Raw genomic sequence first — 18,505 nt, 5'->3', positions numbered from 1 at the left:
CCCTGAACAGCTTTGGCTGAGACTGTGACCTCTGACTTATCTTTCCTCCAGTCCACCCAGACTCGACTGCAAGCATCCTGAGCCAGAGACTTCTGCCTGCTTCTGAGTATGTCCCGTGGCCCACTGCATGGCCTTCAGCCTACAAAGTGCCCAAAAAAACATCTGATGATTGAGTAAAGATGCTAGTGATGGCATTGTTCCTTCTCAGAAGCAAGCCTTTGGGTCACTACACATAAGGAGAGGTTTACAGTCTAGATATGGCTTACAGTTACGATGCGCTGGGTACCAGTCTGTGAGGAGAGTGACTAATGGGAGGTCCAAAAGCTCTCAAAGCAGGGAAGAGATGAGGGGCTTCTAGGGAAAGATGCAACGCTCTAGAGTAGACGAGAGGGAACCTGGGGTGACAATGCTGTTTGGTGCCGTAGCCTGGGTTTCCTGGAGTGAAAACTGACCTCTCTTCCAGCCCTCTAGGGAATACCCTCTTCTTCCTGAGAAGTCCTCAGAGCCTGTCAAGTATCCAAAGGGGAAGCTCCAGAACATTCCTTGGGCTGCTGCTGCCCAATGCACATTCATGCATTCTTTATATTGAAAATTTTTTTGTTGTTTTTTGGGGGTAGGGTCTCGATCTGGTCCAGGCTGACCTGGAATTCACTATGCAGTCTCAGGGTGGCCTCGATCTCATAGCAATCCTCCTACCTCTGCCTCCTAAGTGCTGGGATTAAAGGCATGTGCCACCATGCCTGGCTGAATTTTATTTTTTGAGACAGGACCTTACAATGCAGCCCAGGATGGACTTGAACTCTCTATGTAGCCTAGGCTGGCTTCAAATTCTCTATCCTCCTAGAAGGCTTTAACCTCCTTACTCCTGGGACTACAAGTGAGTCCTACCATGTCCAGCCTACATTCTTCTTTGAAACTGACTCTCCAGGATTGGGGATATAGCTCAGTTTATAGCTTGCTTATCTGGCATTCACAAAGCCCTGGGTTCAATACAGCACCCAACAGATAAACCAAGCATGGTAATGCATGCATATAATCCCAGCACTTGGGAGGTGGAGGCAGGAGAATCGACATCATCCTTGACCACATAGTTATTTTGAGACCAACCTGGGCTACATGAGACCCTGTCTCCAAAAAAAATAAGAAAATGACACTCCACTGCACAAGGCCCTGGGCCCAGTCCCCAGCACCATAACACTTGCACTGTTGGTACAAGTCCATAATCCCAACTACTTAAGAGTCTGAGCAAGAAGGTCACAAATTCAAGGTGTTTCTGGGCTACAGAGCAAGTTCAAGCCCAGCTGCCCAGCCTGGACAACTTAGCAAGACCCTATCTCAAAAAAAAAGGATTGAAAAGGTAGCTTAGTGGTGGAGCACTTGCTTAGCATGTGCAAGGCCTTAACTTTAATTCCTGTGGCACTGTGGGCAGGAGGGATGGCTTAGCAGTTAAGGCACTTGCATGCAAAGTCAAAGGACTCAGGTTCAGTTCCCCAGGATCCACATAAGCCAGATGCACAAGGTGGTTCAGGCATCTGGAGTTTGTTTGCAGTGGCTGGATGCCCTGGCGTGCCCATTCTCTCTCTGTGTCTCTCAAATAAATAAATAGTAATTTCATCACTGAAAAAAGAAAATACCCTCCAGGTAAGGCCAACACAGCCAGGGATTCCAGATTCCCTGCCTGTCGATGTGGGGAGGAATCGTCCTGGAGACCCCCTGGGACGGTCCTGAACTGCAGGCTAGCTCGGGCACCCACTCTCGCGGCCTTCCCCTTCCTGAGCGTCCTTCTCGGTGAGGGAAGGACAAGTGGCGCAGCTCCAGCTGCTCCCCACAGGGAAGGCACAGCCTTATCCCGCCACACCCCTTCAGCTTCTGGCCCTGGGTGTCCTCTCCCGGCATATGGAAAGGTGAAACCCTCAGCAGGCTACCTGCAAGTAAGACCAGAGAGACATGCACTGCTCGCCACCCCTCAGCCCTAGCTCGGCTCTCAGGGCCCAGCCATCCCTGCCCCGAAAGGGCCAACATCTCGAGGCCACCGGGCCGCGGGAGTGCGGGTGGGGACAGTCTTCCTGCCCCCCTTTGGCTTTCAGGACAGGGCTCGCCCCCCTCTCTTTCCCAGCCCTAGACACAATGAGCAAGTAGCCAGTGTTTGCCAAAGCAATGTGCAAATGCCAGAGCTTAGTGCCCACGCCCCTGCTCTGCAGAGAGGCGAGAGAGGGCTGATCAGCGAGCTTACTGCCCTCCCTGTACGGGCGGGCCACAGGAAGCCTCCCCAGGGCTGTCACCGCGTCCAGAAACACAGTGCCTGAGCCACAGAGCACAGTGACTCAGAGGGAGCCGCTCGCTGAGGCTCTGGCCCCTTCACAAACACAAAGAGCAGATCCCCATCCACAGCGCTTTATTACTGTCAATGTCCCGTAAATACAAATGGTACAAAAAGCCACCGGCCCCAGTTCCTCTCCAGACAGGCTCCTGTGAATAAGCAAGAGAACAGAGTAAGGCAGACACACAAGGGGGGGCCTGAGGTGAGCCCCGCTGGCCACTATGTCACCTCGGCCACCTAGAACATGGTCAAGGCCTTGGATCCTTGACAGCAACAAATGACATCAGGGGTTTTTGTTGTTGTTGGTTTTGTTTTTCAAAGCAGGGTCTTCCTCTAGTCCAGGCTGACCTGGAATTCACTATGCAGTCTCAGGGTGGCTTTGAACTCACAGTGATCCTCCTACCTCTGCCTCCTAGTATTGGAATTAAAGGCGTGCGCCACCACACACCTGGCTTCAGTCTTTTTTTTTTTTTTTTTTTTTTTGCCTGTAAATGTTTCCCACACCAAATACAATGCCTGGGATGTAATAGGTACTCTACAAACATAGAGCAAGAAAATGTACACGTAAGGAGCCATGATCGCTGTGGTTTACAGGGAAGAACACTCAGGCTTAGGGAGATCCATTTGGCCAAGGTTACTCAGCAGTAAAGCTGCAGAGGCAGGACTCGAACCCGGGCCGTTCTGTCCTGAGTTCTGCTGCCTCCCACGTACTTAATACTCACATGAGCAGCACGCACACCCTCATGTGAATGCCACACATGCCCGGCATATCAGACATTACCCATGTTCACAGGTAACACGCAAATGAAATGCTGATTTACATGTTACATATACAGACCTGCAGACAAACATTCACCCCCATGCACACACAAATCAACAAGTCAAGTCATTGTCTTAGCTGGCACCCAGAGCAGCAATAGGCTGGCCTAGGAAAGAGCATTCTCTATGGCTCCCACCAGCCAGTCACGTAGACACCGCAGGTGCCGTGCCCTTACCCGGCCTCTACGTGCTCCTCCAGGCAGCCAGATCCAGCTCAGGGAGGGAGTTACAGCTGACAAAGTCTCGGGGGAACGAGTTGGACATGAAGATGTTGTTCTTGGACACAGTGGTGATGCCAGTGTTGTCACAGATGATGCGGGGCAAGGAGATCCTGGCCAGGGCCTGCCGCTGCTGTGCGCTGAACACGCCCGGCTTCTCCCACCAAAACCTGCATGGGAGTACCGTGGACAGCGTGCCTAAGAGTACCCTGGGCTGGGAGAACGTCCCCCAGCTTGAGATGCTCCCTGGAGTGTGAAAAGCCTCCTCCCGGAAGCACAGGAGTACTCCAGCAGGTCCCTACTCAGGAAAGGACAAAGAGTACGGTTGCCTGGGTGTGTCCGCTGCCCCAGCCCAGGGGCCTCCCAGACTTACCCTAGCCCAGGCATTTATAGCAGTGGAAGAAAACCTTAGGATCATTTATAATTTGTTTACTTTGAGTGGGACACCTTTTCCTAATATTCCTGAAGGTGCACCCCAGGCTATGTAAGAATTAGACGTGAAGCTGTCAGGGCCATGATGCAATGAGACCGAAGGGGACTACACTGGAACTGCTTGGTGGTGGCCGACGCACACAAACCCCGAGGAACAAGTACTAAGGGTGGTCATTTTTCTGTCTTCCTTCCTTTCTAACTAGGGTCCCAGTTTTCTCCCTGCTGTACCCCAACAGGTTCAGGGGACACCGGGGGTGACCTGAGGCCTCCCTGCAACACAGTGGATAATCCCTGACTCTGCAGTCCTTCATTTGCAGGAGGAAAGGGAGGCCCTAGAGGCGCCGGGATAGACCCATGGCCACCTTGCAGGCCTGAGCTACCCCACTGCTTCCTTACCGATCACCATCACGTAGCTTCCTGAACTGGGTGCCGATGAGACAGGCCAGGAGCCGTCCTACGCGGCCATTGGGCTCCAGGGGCTCTGCCACACCGCCCATCCAGATGTCGATGTTGTTGGGTGTGCCATACTGCTCCATCAGCTTTCTTGCCAGGTCCAGGTTCTTTAGCACGGTGCCCAGTTCTCCCACCGTGCTGGGCTGCGGGAGCCCACAGAAGCGCCTCCAGGCATTGTATCCTACGTTGGGGAGAAGACAGCTAGCTGTGGGTAGGGACCTCTGCCACCAAGTGTGGAGAGCCCTGGGGACAGCAGGGAAGATCTACATAGTAGCTGTCAGCCCAGAAGTCAGCATTCTCAAAACACCTAGGCTGTAGTCAGGGGACCAGAATGCTCCCCTCAGACCAAGTGGGGCTGCTGGGCCTCCGCAAGTGCTCACTATCTTTCCCACTTCACCTCAAGACAAACCTTAAGTTGCCAAAACTCCTACCAGGTTAAAAAAAAAAAAAAAAGCAGGGGCATCAGGGCTAGAGAGATTTCATGGTGGTTAAGGCACTTGTCTACAAAGCCAAAGGACCTAGGTTCGATTTCCCAGGACCCACATAAGCCAGATGCACAAGATGGCTCATGCATCTGGAGTTAGTTTGCAACAACTGGAGGCCCTGGCGTGCCCATTCTCTCCCTCTCTCCCTCTCTCCCTCTCTCTCTCTCTCTCTCTCCATCTTAAAGAAATAGACAAACAAACAGGGGCATCATATTGTCCCCTGGAGTAAATGTGAGGGGTGAAGTGTGCCTTAGACAAGGCTTGGCCACTTAACCATAACACGGGCACAGGATTCTGGGCTAGGTTGGTCCACCCAAGTCTGAACTTCAGATCTGCCGCTAACTCAGCTATAGCTCCTCGCCAGGCCCTGCACCCCTCCCACCTTCAGATTCCTCCTCAGTAAAATGGAGGTGATAATCTCCCCCAGAACTCATGAATGAGTTGGAATAAATGATGGTGGAGAAGGATTTTCAGACTGTGGGTTACCAACTTCAGCTGTAGGTTAGGAGGACCCAGATTTTGAAGGAGCCAAGAGAGGCTGTAAGCTGACCAGAAGGAAAGGTAAGGCCAGGTACTTCCTGAGAGCAAAGTGCTGGAGTGGGGGAAGGTTGGGGCGGCTGGGGTGCTGCAGGGGGAGCGCCCCACATGAGAAGGACAGCTATAGGCGACCTGGGAGGCCATGGTCCCTGCTGCGCTGCATGTTCAGAGCCGGCAGGTCCAGGCCGATCCTCATGACCTGCTCAAACAGCCGCTCACGGATCTCATCCACCACAATTTGGTTCTGGCGATTCAGCTTGGCAGGGGTGGCCATGAGACCCCTGAGGATTGGGTCAATGCCTCCTGAGGGCAAAAGAAGCAAGGTTGGTACCAGAGCAAATTAAGTCGGATGGAGTCTTGTGGATTGGAGGGCTGGGCACATGCCACACTCAGTGCCAAGGTGGCCCTAGTGAGTGATCCCATCTCCCTGATGATGCCAGGAGATGATGGTTCCAGCCCCAGCTTCCTGGATCACCACACATAGGAAAAGCCAGTTTCTCAGAGCCGTCTCCACCACACTCCATATTCTCTCAGATTCAGATGCAGGATAGGTGCAGTGAAACCACAAAGCAAAACCAGATTCCCAAAGCAGAAAGGAAATATCTCTCCACAACCTCACCCACCCCACCTCACCCTCAGCTGCCCACTTCCTGGCCTAGGTTCCACTCACCTTCCAGCACCACCCTCCAGCTGGCAAAAAAGACCTTGCTGAGTGGGACTCGGGGATTGGGCCCCGTGGGCCGGTACTGATTGTCCAAGCGGAACATGAATGGCTGGATGAGGGTGTGACCATAGCGGAAAGCGTTCGTGAAGACATTGGAGATGCGTGGGTCCACCGAGTCATTGTAGCCGCGATACCTGGGTAGGTACTTCCTCATGGCCGCTGGCCCCAGCACCAGGGGCAGGTAGTCCCGGTAAGTGATAATCTACAGGAAAGTCATTGGAACAGCCTCACTCCTCCCTGCAGCCTCTGCATGCTCGTTCATCCGGGGATAGGGGATCCCTCCCATCTGCCCAGGGTCAGGGGTCCTCCATAGTCTTGGATTTGAACCTAACAGAGCAGCACTAAAGGGTACAAACAGAGCTCTGTTGACACTGTTAGTGTGATCTTGGGTCACTTATGAACCTCTCGAGACTGCAGATGTAAATTAGTAATAATTATATTGCCCGTTCCCTTGAAGAATTAAATAACAGCACATTGTTAGTCATTGTACTATCTCTCTTGCCCTTGAGTATACTAATGTCTCATTTCTCCTTGAAAGCAGGGAAATGGAAATGATTGAGATGATGAGTCACAGTGCCCAGCCAGCACCTGGCTCACAGTAGGGCTCAATAGAAGGTTATGGAAGGGGAAGACAGGAAAGAGGTCTGCTTGGGCGTGATGTCCCCCAGTGGAAAGAGAAGCCATGGAGCAGCCTCGTGCTGGACTCTAGACTAGACTTTTCTCCAAAGCTGAAATGAGTCCCATTTGTAATCTTCGTGCAAATTAAGAGGTCACCCTCAGCCCCTTCACCTCTCTCCCTTTCCAGAATCCAGCAGAGGGGTATGTGTGTGAGTGAGTGTGTGTGTGTGTGTGTGTGTGTGTGTGTTTACTTCTTGAGGAGCATCCAGAGTTGGGAAAGATATCCAAAAACACTGCTCCAGGGAAGAATGATACCCAGGAGGGGGGTAGGTGGTGACAAAGGCCATACGAAGAGAGGACAGGGTAGAGGAGCCTAGAGTGATTCGCTGAGCAGTTGTGCATCGACACTTGTTATACATCGGCCTTGGATGAACTCTCTCAACACCATTCCCAGGCCCTCAGGAAAGAAGAAAGCCTGGGGACTACAGAGATGGCTCAGTGGCTAAGGTACTTGCCTGCAAAGCCTAATGATCAGGGTTCAATTCCCCAGCACCCACATAAAGCCAGATGCACAAAGTCGCACATGCATCTGGAGTTCATTTGCAGCAGCTAGAGGCCCTGGCATTCTCATATTCTCTCTCTCCCTCTGCCATTCTCTCTCTCTCTCTCCCTCGCTCACTTGCTCTGTCTGTCTCTGTTTTTCTCTCTATGCTTGGAAATAAATTAATTAAAATATATTCTTTAAAAGAGTTGGGCATGGTAGCACACGCCTTTAATCCCAGCACTCGGGAGGCAGAGATAGGAGGATCACCGTGAGTTTAAGGCCACACAGCAAAATAGTGAATTCCAGGTCAGCCTGGACTAGAGTGAGACCTTACCTAAAATAAATAAATAAATAAATAAATAAATAAATAAATAAATAAATAAATAAATAAAATAAAGAAAGCCTGGGGAGGGCAGGGAAGCAGACTTCATCAAGCATTTTATATCTGTCACATGTTTTCATGTGGGATCCTTGAATCCTTACAGCACTGTGGATGAAGGAACTAAGGGTCAGTGGGGTTAGCAGCCTGCCTAAGGCCACAACACCAGGTGCTGCAACTCACCTGGATGCCAAGTCTATCCGACACTCAGGACAGCCTACCTGCACCATGGCCCCCACAATCTTCCGGGCCTCCTGATAGAGCGTCTCCCCGTTCCATCTAGGGTTCAGACGCCTGAGTTGTGTGGCCAGCCGGTTGTGCTCACGAACAAAGAGGGTGTGCATGGAGGTGAGCTCGGGCATCTCACTGGAGCGTGTGTCCCCTTAGGGAAGCAAAGCCACTATCACTTCTTTGTCCTCTAGCCCAGAAAACATCTGATCCACGGGTACGCCACACCCAGCCAAGACCTGCAAGGTCTTCTACCTGTCACCTCTCCACCTGCTTCCCACATTAGGACCAAGTACACGAGGGTGCCCCAAGACTCCCACAGGTGTCGTCCTTGGCTCAGAGACACTGCTGGCTCTCAGGCTGCCTCAACATTAGGTCCAATCCCTGTCTTGCCACCTTCGCCTAGCTCTAGCTCAAACCAGCAGCTCCTTGAGGATGAGGTCCAAGGCTTGTGTTTTTCTGTATTTTACCCTTTGCAACACACACACACACACACACAGCTCAACACCATGCCTGGTACACACACACACACACACACACATGCACACATACACAGAGAGCTCAACACCATGCCTGGTACAAAATAAGAGATCTATGAACACTAGCTACTTAGCAGATTGTCTTGATTCAGAGAAAGCCAAAAAGTAGCAGACATGTTGTCACAGCCTATTTATATGCCCACTACAAACACGGCTAATAATCACCGCACTCTTTCCGGCTAAAATTGGACGCAACCTCAGACTCTCCCCACACAAGACCTCAGAAACCCGCGACCATTTGAACACAGTTTTCGGCCCCATTCTATGCCCAAACAGCCAGGTTTCTGCATTTGAAATCCCGCCCTCTGTCTATATAGGTAACCAGGCTGGGCAGAGTGACACTGTAGCCTACTAGAACTTTCTAGGATGATTAAAACAACCACTTCTTCGTTGCCCAGAAGGGGAACCACTAACCTATGAGGCTACTGGACACTTGATATGTGGCTACTTCAGCCAAGACACCAGATTATTGAATTTAAACTCAAATTAAAATAGTCTACTGGATCCAGATTGGACAACGTGGCTATAGGAGGTAAGGGTACCAAAATGCCCTCTGTCTCTTTAGTTCCCTGCCCCCGAGAGACTCGGCTCTCCTCTCTTCAACAGAGGAAAGGATGGATAGATGAACAAAGGCTCTGGGGCCAGCCCTGCATCTCCATTTTACATTGAGGGTGGGAGTGGCTTTTTTTTTCCCCTTTCTATCTCCAGCCAACTTGTTGCCAAGGCAACTAGACTATCATGAAGTTGGTGAGGCCAGTATCTGTCATAAAACCACCAAGTGCCCACACCCAGGTTTACTGCGGTTCCCACAGAGAGCAAGCACTTCGGTGCCGCCTCAGGTCCAAGCTGCAGGCTGACCTGCCAGGAAGCAGGGGATGCGCGCCGAGCGGTTGGTGAGGAGACAGGGGTCATCGTGCAGGTTGTCGAAGGGCAGCAGGGCCCGGCCGTTGTCTTGGAAGCGGGTGTTGACAGCCAGCAGCCCTCGCTGGTTGGTCAGGTTGCGCAGCTTCATGGCCAAGGGGTGCTCGCTGCCGTAGACCATGCTGGCATCCACGAAGGATGTGAGCGCGTTGATCTGGTTACGGATGGTGATATTGCCCCCTGGGCAGGCTGGGCAGGAGCGGAAGAAGGGAATGCAGTCCTGCTGGTTCCTGATGCGAGGGTCATTGGGTGGGATCTGTGGTACAGAGAGAGGCAAGGCTGGTTCATGAGGCTGGGGACAGTGGGCATGAGTCAAAGGATCTCTAGCCCTGTAACCTGCAGGGAGGCCTCTCAAGTGCCAGTGGGATCACTGTCTGGGTCTGAGCCAGCTGGGCACCTCTGAGGTTTAGGAGTGACCCACAGTATACCAAACTTGGAACGCAGAAAGTCCCCTGGGGTTGGGCAAGGGTCCTCACTAAATTCTCCTCTCTCTCTCTCTCTCTCTCTCTCTCTCTCACTCTTTCTTCCCTTCTCTCTTCTGTGGAGTGGATTCCTATACTCTTCCTCTCTACATCCTCTTCCTACACTCTTCCTCTCTACATCCTCTTCCTACTTTCCCCTAGTCCCTTCCCTATCTGTCACTCTGGCCCTGACAGTCTCCCATCGCTTTCTCTCCCTCCCTGGCCGACTCTCTCTGTTTTCTCTCTACTTTCCTCCCTACTTAGCCTTAACCTTACCCACTGGGAAACCTGAACACACACATACACACTTCTCCTTTGTGTGATGTGGGTGAGGAAAGGCCCCTCAATAGAGAGGAAATCGGAGGCATGGGAGCGTGAGGAACATTGACCACGTTCTCATCCCAGGACTCTCCCAGCCTCACAAAAGCCAGTCATTCTACCAACCAGGGCAATGTTTGCTTGTTGTTGTTGGGTGGGTGGGTGGTTGTTTTTGAGTTAGTGTCTCGCTCTAGCCCAGGCTGACCTGGACTTCACTATGTAGTCTCAGGCTGGCCTCGAACTCACAGCAATCCTCCTACCTCTGCATCCCAAATGCTGAGATTAAAGGCGTGCGCCACCACGCCCCACCCAACGACATGACAATTATTCTCTCCTCAGCCTGGGATCACAGAAAACAAATGGGACGCTCTGATTGACAGCTGACTCTGTGGAACCAGACAGACTCCCGGAGACCCCAGGAGACAGGGTCGTCTTTCCTGAGCACAGAAGGGAGGCGACCACGTTTGGCAACACCTTGAGGGGGAAGCAAGGTGGCTGCTGCAGGCAACTGATCTCGCAGTTGAGGCCAGTGAGGAAGGCAGCCCGGGCGGCTGGCTCCGGGGTGAAGTCCAGGTCGTGATCGATCAACTGTCCCCACTGCATGAACATGAGCGAGCGCTGCTGGTCCGGGGTCAGCTGCTCGGTGGGGAAGCGCACGATGGCATTGGAGACCGCGCGGGCCTGCAGGACGCGAGGCGGGCGTCAGGGGGCGCTCGCGCACCCGCGCCGCCCCAGCCTCGGCCCCCGCCCCGGTCGGTGCCGCCCTCACCAGGGGCACCGGGAAGCCCGCGCGCCCGACCCCCGGCGTCCAGCCGAAGGGCAGCGAGAAGCCGTCCTCGTACTCTGCCGGCAGCCAGCGCGCAAAAGCCCGGTTGGAGGCCCCCAGCGTGGGGCTACGTCTGCGGGGGTGGAGGGAGCACAGGGCATGGACGTTAAGTGACACCTGGCTGGACTGAGGATCACATCTCCCTGGCCCCTGGCCCGGCTGGACCCGCACCTGTTGTTGCAATGCCCGGTGATGGAACGATACTTGTCCTGCTCAGGGCACCTCACGCCCACGTCCTGGTAGGCGCAGCCGCTCGATGTGGACAGCAGATTCAGCTGAGCTGGCGTCAGCACATCTGTGAAGGAGAATGCGGGTGCGGGAGTTTCCTATCCTAGCGAACCTGAGGGGCTAAAGAGGCCTGGATGTCGGGGTGCCAGCTGAGAAGTGGAGGGGGTGCCCCCCGAAACTCGTTAGAGGGAGGCGTCGGGAGGACGGTGCACTTGGGGCAGGTGGGGAAAGCTGCGGTACCAGTGACATTGAAAGGCCTTGGCCACAAGGGTCGCAGCTTCCTCTTCAGCAGGTCCAGCGCCACGTGCAGGTAGTCCGCAGCTCTCACCGCAGTCCGGGTGGCCGCCACCGGCTGCTTGAAGTAGGACAGGAGCTCCATGGGGCTGGCAGAGCCGCTGCGAAGCCGGTGCTTGATGCTGTTTGGATAAGACAGGACCAGAGAAGGGGTTCAGGGACACTCAGCAGAGCCCCAGCCCAGAGGTGAGCAGGCAGGACCATGCAGAAAAATCCACCAATGTGAAGACACACACCCCAAAGCAAACCCATCACAGACCGGCTTTGAAGATACTCTCACACCAGAGATGTAAGCCTCTCTGTAGACCAACATCCCCACCTCCCTCCACAACCTACTGCTTTCTCCACTCCTCCCCCCCAAAATGTTTGAGTTTTGCCCAATGCCTGGCGCCCCCACCTCTCCCGCCGTTCTTTGTAGGCCTTGTCCACTAGCTGCTTGGCCTCCTCCATACAGGTCAGCACCACCGAAGTCTCCACTTGCCCCAGGACAGCTGCCCAGAGCAGGAATCACAACGTAGGTGAGTGTCCCCAAAGCCTCTCAAAGCGCTGGGAGGAAGGAGCGCGGAAGGCAGAGCCTCCCCCCCCCAGCGCTGTTCGGCACCATTACCTGGAGTGGCACTTTCAGAGGGCTGAGCCGTGGCCAGAGGGACCAGGAGGCCTGCTAAGGCCAGGAGCAGCCTCATCTGCAATGAGACCCCAACCCTGAGCACTTAAAAGAAAGCCCACAGTCCCTCTCTTCCCGGCCTCCCCCTAGTCCCACCTTGGCCACAACTGCACCTCGATGAGCCCGTTCTAAGGACAATGCTGGGACCTCCGGGAGGGAGGTGTCCACCGCGCACCAAAACCGCCTTCAGTTACCAGTCCCCACGAGCTCAGCTGCAGCCGCTCACTTGACACCCACAGCTCTGATTGCTGCAGCTGGGCTTTTATGTCCTCTAAACTGGGGGTGGGGTCTGTCCCAAGACTGAACTTTCTCCTCCCACAATGGGGTCGGGGGGTGTACAGAGATGGGCCCTTGGAATGGGAGACAAGGGCAAGAGAAGGCACCAGAGCTTTCCCCAGCTTTTGACTGAAGCACACGTGCCCCCAGGGCTTCTCAGCTCCCTGTGGAGTGCCTGGACCTGAAGGTACAGACAGCTAACCCTCAAACTTCTGATTAAACTGTGTTTAAAAAAAAAAAAAAAGAAAGAAAGAAAAAACAGCTAAGGAATTATGGGGATTATGGACCTCAGGAGGAAGGGAGCATGATGTGAAAACAGGAGCAGGGCTGGGATGATGATGGCTTAGTGGTTAAGGTGCTTGCCAGCAAAGCCAAAAGACCCAGGTTTGATTCCCCAGTGCCGGTGTAAAACCAGATGCACAAGGTGGCACGTGTGTCTGGAGTTTATTTGCAGTGGCTGGAGGCCACTTTCTTTGTTTTTAATTATCTATTTGTTTATTTATATGAGAGAGTAAGAAGCAGATAGAGAACGGGTGCTCCAGAGCCTCCAGCTGCTGCACACGAGTTCCAGATGCATGTGCCACCTTGTGTAGCAGGCTTAGTGGGTCCTGGGGAATCAAACCTGGGTTCTTTGGCATTTCAGGCAAGTGCCTTAAAAGCACTAAACCATCTCTCCAGCCCCTATCTGCCTCTTTCTCTCTCAAATAAATAAAAAATAAATATTTTTTTAAAAAAAACTGGAGCAAATATTGAACCCTCAGAGGGTCTCAGGACCACATCAACAGTCACCTGACCCCTATGACCAACCCTAGTGGGCAGCCCCAAGTTCTCATTGGGCACAAGGCAACAGGAAATCTGGCTGGAGACAGTTGGGCTTTACAGGAAGGAGGACCCTGGATGAGGGGGTGGGCTGCAAGCTAAGAAGCAAAGCAACTTCCTCTGTCTCTACCCAGACCCTTGTTCTTGGCTTATGGAAGAGGACTGTCTCTGCACCTGGTTTTCAGGACCAGAGAAGAGTGGAGCTGGTTGTGGTTAGTGGTCAGTTGGTGACACAGCCCAGAGCACCTCTGGTACAAGACTAGTCAGTTAGGAGGTTTCGGGTTATTCTGAAATAGAAGAGAGGCAGTTGCTCCCTTGAAAAAGGCTGGCAGGGGGGCTGTCATTCTCAGCCAGGAAAAGTACTTGGGACTGTGCTACCTCCTGGGGCAGTCCTGTTTTGGTCTGGCCACACCTCTGATGTTCTGCCACCTTGTTACCAAGGAAGCCACATCTTTCATTTTTTATACCTCATTTATTAGGATTTTAGAAATATTTAAGCCTATACATAATATATTTTCATTGATGAGAAACTATGAAAACATGAATTAGCAAAAATTAAAATAAATTGAGCTAGGTGTGGTGGTGCATGACTGTAATCTCAGCATGAGGGAGGCAAAGGCAGGAGAATCAGAAGTTAAGAGCCAGCTTCAGCTATATGGCTAATCTGAGCTCCATGTGACCTACATGGGACACTGTCTCAAAAAAAGGGGGAACTGGAGAGATTGCTTAGTGGTTAAGGCGTTTGCCTGCCAAGCCAAAGGACCCAGGTTCAACTCCCCAGGAAACACGTAAGCCAGATACACAAGGTGGCACATGCATCTGGAGTTTGTTTACAACAGCTAAAGGCCCTGGCATGCCCATCATTCTCACTCTCTACCGGTCTCTCTCTAATGAATAAAATAAACAAAAAATTTTTTAAAAAAGAAAATTTAGGGCTGGAGAGATGGCTTAGCGGTTAAGCGCTTGCCTGTGAAGCCTAAGGACTCCGGTTCGAGGCTCGGTTCTCCAGGTCCCACATTAGCCAGATGCACAAGGGGGCGCACGCGTCTGAAGTTCGTTTGCAGAGGCTGGAATCCCTGGCGCGCCCATTCTCTCTCTCTCCCTCTATCTGTCTTTCTCTCTGTGTCTGTCGCTCTCAAATAAATAAATAAATAAATAATTTTTTAAAAAAAGAAAATTTACAGAGCTGATAAGTAAAAGTAAAAGTTTCAGTAAAAGTTGCATGATACAAAAAAAAATTTGAAAATCAGTAGTTTAAAAAAAAAATAGAGCCAGGTGTGGTGGCGCATGCCTTTAATCCCAGCACTCGGGAGGCAGAGGTAGGAGGATTGCCGAGAGTTCGAAGCCACCCTGAGAATACATAGTGAATTCCAGGTTTTCATTACCAGCCATGTATTACTTCCCGTAGAGTGGGCCTCCAGTCCTAGTAGAGAGTGGTTGGTTTCCCCTATAACAGACATGCCACTATTGCACCTGTTGGCTCATTTGGCCTGGCTGGCCAAACTTAAATTTTGTAGTGTCCACTGTTGTTTATCACCTCTGATGACTTCTCTCTCCCATAGGGCTGTATGCAGCATAACTTTTTCCAGTTTTCTGTCAGCTGGTCTACAGGGAGGAGGTTTTCAGTTCATCTCCAGCTTGATTTCTCAGGGACCTTGTAGCCCAAGCATGTGGAGTCTTTAGCAATAGCATCTTTATTATCTATTTCTGGTGGGAAATCAAGAGCCTTGGTGGTGGTCTGTAATGTTTTGGGGGCATCAGGAACCTCCCTGGCCAACAACTCACTGGAAGATGTACCATCCCTGGCACTGAAATTTTTCTAGTAACAATCTATGGCTTCTGGCTGTGCCATTGTCCAAAAAAGTAAGTTTCCATATGGCTTACTCATAACATCTTAAATTTGGGGGAAAAATGTATATATATTGATTTTTTGAGGTAGGGTCTTGCTATAGCCCAGGCTGACCTGGAATTCACTATGTAGTCTTAGGCTGGCCTCAAACTCATGATGATCCTCCTACCTCTGCCTCCCGAGTGCTGGGATTAAAGGCATGTGCCACCACACCTGGCTTTGAAAAATATTTTTTAAATATTTCACTTATTTATTTCTTTGACAGAGAGAGATGGAGAGAGAGGGAGAGAATGGGCGCGCCAGGGCCTCCAGCCACTGCAAATGAACTCCAGATGCGTGCGCCCCTTGTGCCTCCAGCTAACGTGGGTTCTGGAGAATCGAACCTGGGTCCTTTGGCTTTGCAGGAAAATGCCTTAACTGCTATGCCATACCTCCAGCTCTGAAAAATATTTTTTTTCTTCAAAAAAAATTTTTATTAACATCTTCCATGATTATGAAAAACATCTCATGGTAATGCCCTCTGAAAAATACTTTTTTTTTAAATAGGCCTGAGGGGCTGGAGAGATGGCTTAGTGGATAAGCACATGCCTATAAAGCCCAAGGACCCAGGTTCAATTCTCCAGGTCCCATGTAAGCCAGATGTAGATGGTGGCACATACATCTGGAGTTCATTTTCAGTGGCTAGAGGCCCTGACATGACCATTCTCTCTCTCTCTCTCTCTCTCTCTCTCTCTCTCTCTCTCTCTCTCTCTCTCTCTCTCTCTCTCTCTCCCCTGTCTCCAATAAATAAATAAATAGAAACAAAATCTTTTAAAAAACAAAATAGGGCTTGAGGGCCAGGTGTGGTGGTGCATGCCTTTAATCCCAGCACTTGAGAGGCAGAAGTAGGAGGATTGCCATGAGTTCAAGGCCAACCTGAGACGACATAGTGATAATCTAGAGCAAGACCCTACCTCGAAAAACCAAAAAAAAAAAAAAAAAAAATCGGGCTTGAGGAGCTAGAGAGACAGCTTAACAGTTAAGGCACTTGCCTGCAAAGCCTAGGGACCCAGGATCAATTCCCCAGTACCCATATAAGCCAGATGCACAAGGTGGCACATCTGGAGTTCATTTGCAATGGCTAGAGGCCCAGCCTCTCTCTCTCTCTCTCTCTCTCTCTCTCTCTCTCTCTCTCTCTCTCTCTCTCTCATTAATTAAATATTTTAAAATATTTTTTAATGGGGCTTAAAAGATGAATAAACACTTAAAGGCACTTGCTTACAAAGCCTGCCTGCCTGGGTTCAATTCCCTCATATAAGCCACCCTAGTTATAATCAGGTGAAATTGTGGGTGATTTTCTTTCAAGATTTGTCAGTAGTCTAAACATAAATAAATAGTAGGAAGGAAAATATTTCAGTACCGCTCACAAATACCTATTTAATAATTTGGTATCTTTGTATGGAAATCATAGCAATTTTGAAACAATGTTAAGAGCAACTTTAAACATTTTTTTTTTTTTAGTTTTTTATTTATTTATTTGAGAGCGACAGACACAGAGAGAAAGACAGAAAGAGGGAGAGAGAGAGAATGGGCGTGCCAGGGCTTCTAGCCTCTGCAAACGAACTCCAGACACGTGTGCCCCCTTATGCATCTGGCTAACGTGAGACCTGGGGAACCGAGCCTCGAACCGGAGTCCTTAGGCTTCACAGGCAAGCGCTTAACTGCTAAGCCATCTCTCCAGCCCAAGAGCAACTTTAAATATTATTTTAAGACTTTTTTGAGACAAGGTCTTATAATTACCTAGACAGGCCTCAAAGTTGAGATCTGCCTCAGCCTTTGAAGTGCTATATGATTATAGGCAGGCGCCACCACACTCAGGTTGTTACAACTTTCTTTTGACACATCTCCCTGTCAATGATATAGATTTGCCTCATCTTTCTGTGTGCATATTTTGCTTACTTTTTTATTTTTTGTTTTTTCGAGGCAGGATCTCACTCTAACTCAGGCTGACCTAGAATTTACTATGTAGTCTCAGGGTAGCCTTGAACTCTTGGCGAGCCTCCTACCTCTGCCTCCTGAGTGCTGGGATTAAAGCCGTGCACCACCACACCCAGGACTGCATACTTTGATTGATTTACAAACTAGCCCTTTCTTGTTAAGTACTTACATTGTTTCCAATTTTGTTGTTGTAATAGCATTTGAAGGAACATTCATGGAATTAAATCTCTAGCCATCTCTTCAGTAATTTGCTTAGGCAAGAAGTCTTAAACTGGGCTGGGAAGATGGTTCAGTGGTTAAAGGTGCTTGCTTGCAAAACCTACCTAGCTCGGTTTGATTCCCCAGTACTCAGTAAAACCAGATGCACAATGTGACACATGGGTCTGGAGGTCATTTGAAGCCACAGGAGGCCCTGGTTGTGCACACATGCTTTCCCTTTCTCCCTCCCCACCCTCTGTCTCTCTCACACACACTCATAAAGAAATAAATACTTGCCTGCAAAACCAAAGGACCTAGGTTCAATTCTCCAGGACCCATGTAAGCCAGATGCACAAGGTGGCACAGTTATGTGGAATTTGTTTGCACAGTCGGAGGTCTGGTGCACCCACTCTCACTCTATCTGTCTCTCTTTTTCTCCTCTCAAATAAATAAATAAAACCAAAAATATTTTTAAAGGCTAACCATGGTGGTGCATGCCTTTAATCCCAGCACTCGGGAAGCAGAGGTAGGATCACCATGAGTTTGAGGCCACCCTGAGACTACATAGTGTATTCCAGGTCTGCCTGAGCTAGAGTGAGACCCTACCTTGGAAAACAAAAAAAAATATATGTTAAAAAAAAACAACTAAGAAGTCTTAGCTGGGCTTGGTGGCACACACCTTTAATCTCAGCACTTGGAAGGCAGAGGTTGGAGAATTGTCATGAGTTTGAAGCCACCCTGAGATTACATAGTGAATTCCAGGTCAGCCTGAGCTAGAGTAAAACCATACCTCAGAAAACTAAAACTAAAATAAAATAAAACAGGGTTGGAGGGGTGGCTTAGCGGTTAATGTATTTGCCTGCAAAGCCAAAGGACCCAGGTTCGATTCCCCAGGACCCACGTTGGCCAAATGCACAAGGTGGTGCATGTGTCTGGAGTTTGTTTGCAGTGGCTGGAGGCCCTGGCACGTCCATTCTATCACTCTCTCTTCCTCTTTTCTGTCAAATAAATAAAAATAAAATATTTTTTAAAAAAATAAAATAAAATAAGAAATCTTGCCAGGTGTAATGGTGCACACCTTTAATCCCAGCACTCAGGAGGCTGAGATAGGGGATTACTGTGAGTTCAAAGTCAGCATGAGACTACATACATGGTGAATTCCAAATCAGCCTGGACTAGGGCGAGACCCTACATTGAAAAACTAAAATAAACAAACAAGATTTAAAAGCTAGCATATGCCTTTAATCTCAGCAGTTGGGAGGCTGAGATAGGAGGACCATTGTGAGTTTGAGGCCAGCCTGAAACTACATAGTGAATTCCAAGTCAACCTGGACTAAAACAAGCCACTACCTCAAAAAAACAAAAAAGAAGTCTCGAG

At 50.4% G+C, this 18,505-nt stretch overlaps 1 protein-coding gene across 1 annotated transcript; it reads right to left on the bottom strand.

Moving 5' to 3' along the window:
• Positions 1–2,380: 2,380 nt before the first annotated feature.
• On the bottom strand, positions 2,381–12,036 carry Mpo (myeloperoxidase). Its single transcript, XM_004669962.2, has 13 exons — positions 11,952–12,036; positions 11,742–11,835; positions 11,291–11,466; positions 10,994–11,117; positions 10,766–10,895; positions 10,471–10,677; positions 9,155–9,473; positions 7,751–7,911; positions 5,935–6,190; positions 5,397–5,567; positions 4,186–4,423; positions 3,316–3,527; positions 2,381–2,469 (listed from the first exon to the last, which is right to left on the bottom strand). The coding sequence occupies exons 1-12, from the start codon at positions 12,025–12,027 to the stop codon at positions 3,323–3,325; spliced, it is 2,157 nt and encodes a 718-aa protein (XP_004670019.1). The 5' UTR covers positions 12,028–12,036; the 3' UTR covers positions 2,381–2,469; positions 3,316–3,322.
• Between the last annotated feature and the right edge of the window lie 6,469 nt (positions 12,037–18,505).

This window comes from Jaculus jaculus, chromosome 9 (genome assembly GCF_020740685.1).
Source record: "Jaculus jaculus isolate mJacJac1 chromosome 9, mJacJac1.mat.Y.cur, whole genome shotgun sequence".
Lineage (NCBI taxonomy): Eukaryota > Metazoa > Chordata > Mammalia > Rodentia > Dipodidae > Jaculus > Jaculus jaculus.
Note: the sequence above shows the minus strand (reverse complement) of the source record. Positions and strands in the feature narration are given on the sequence as shown.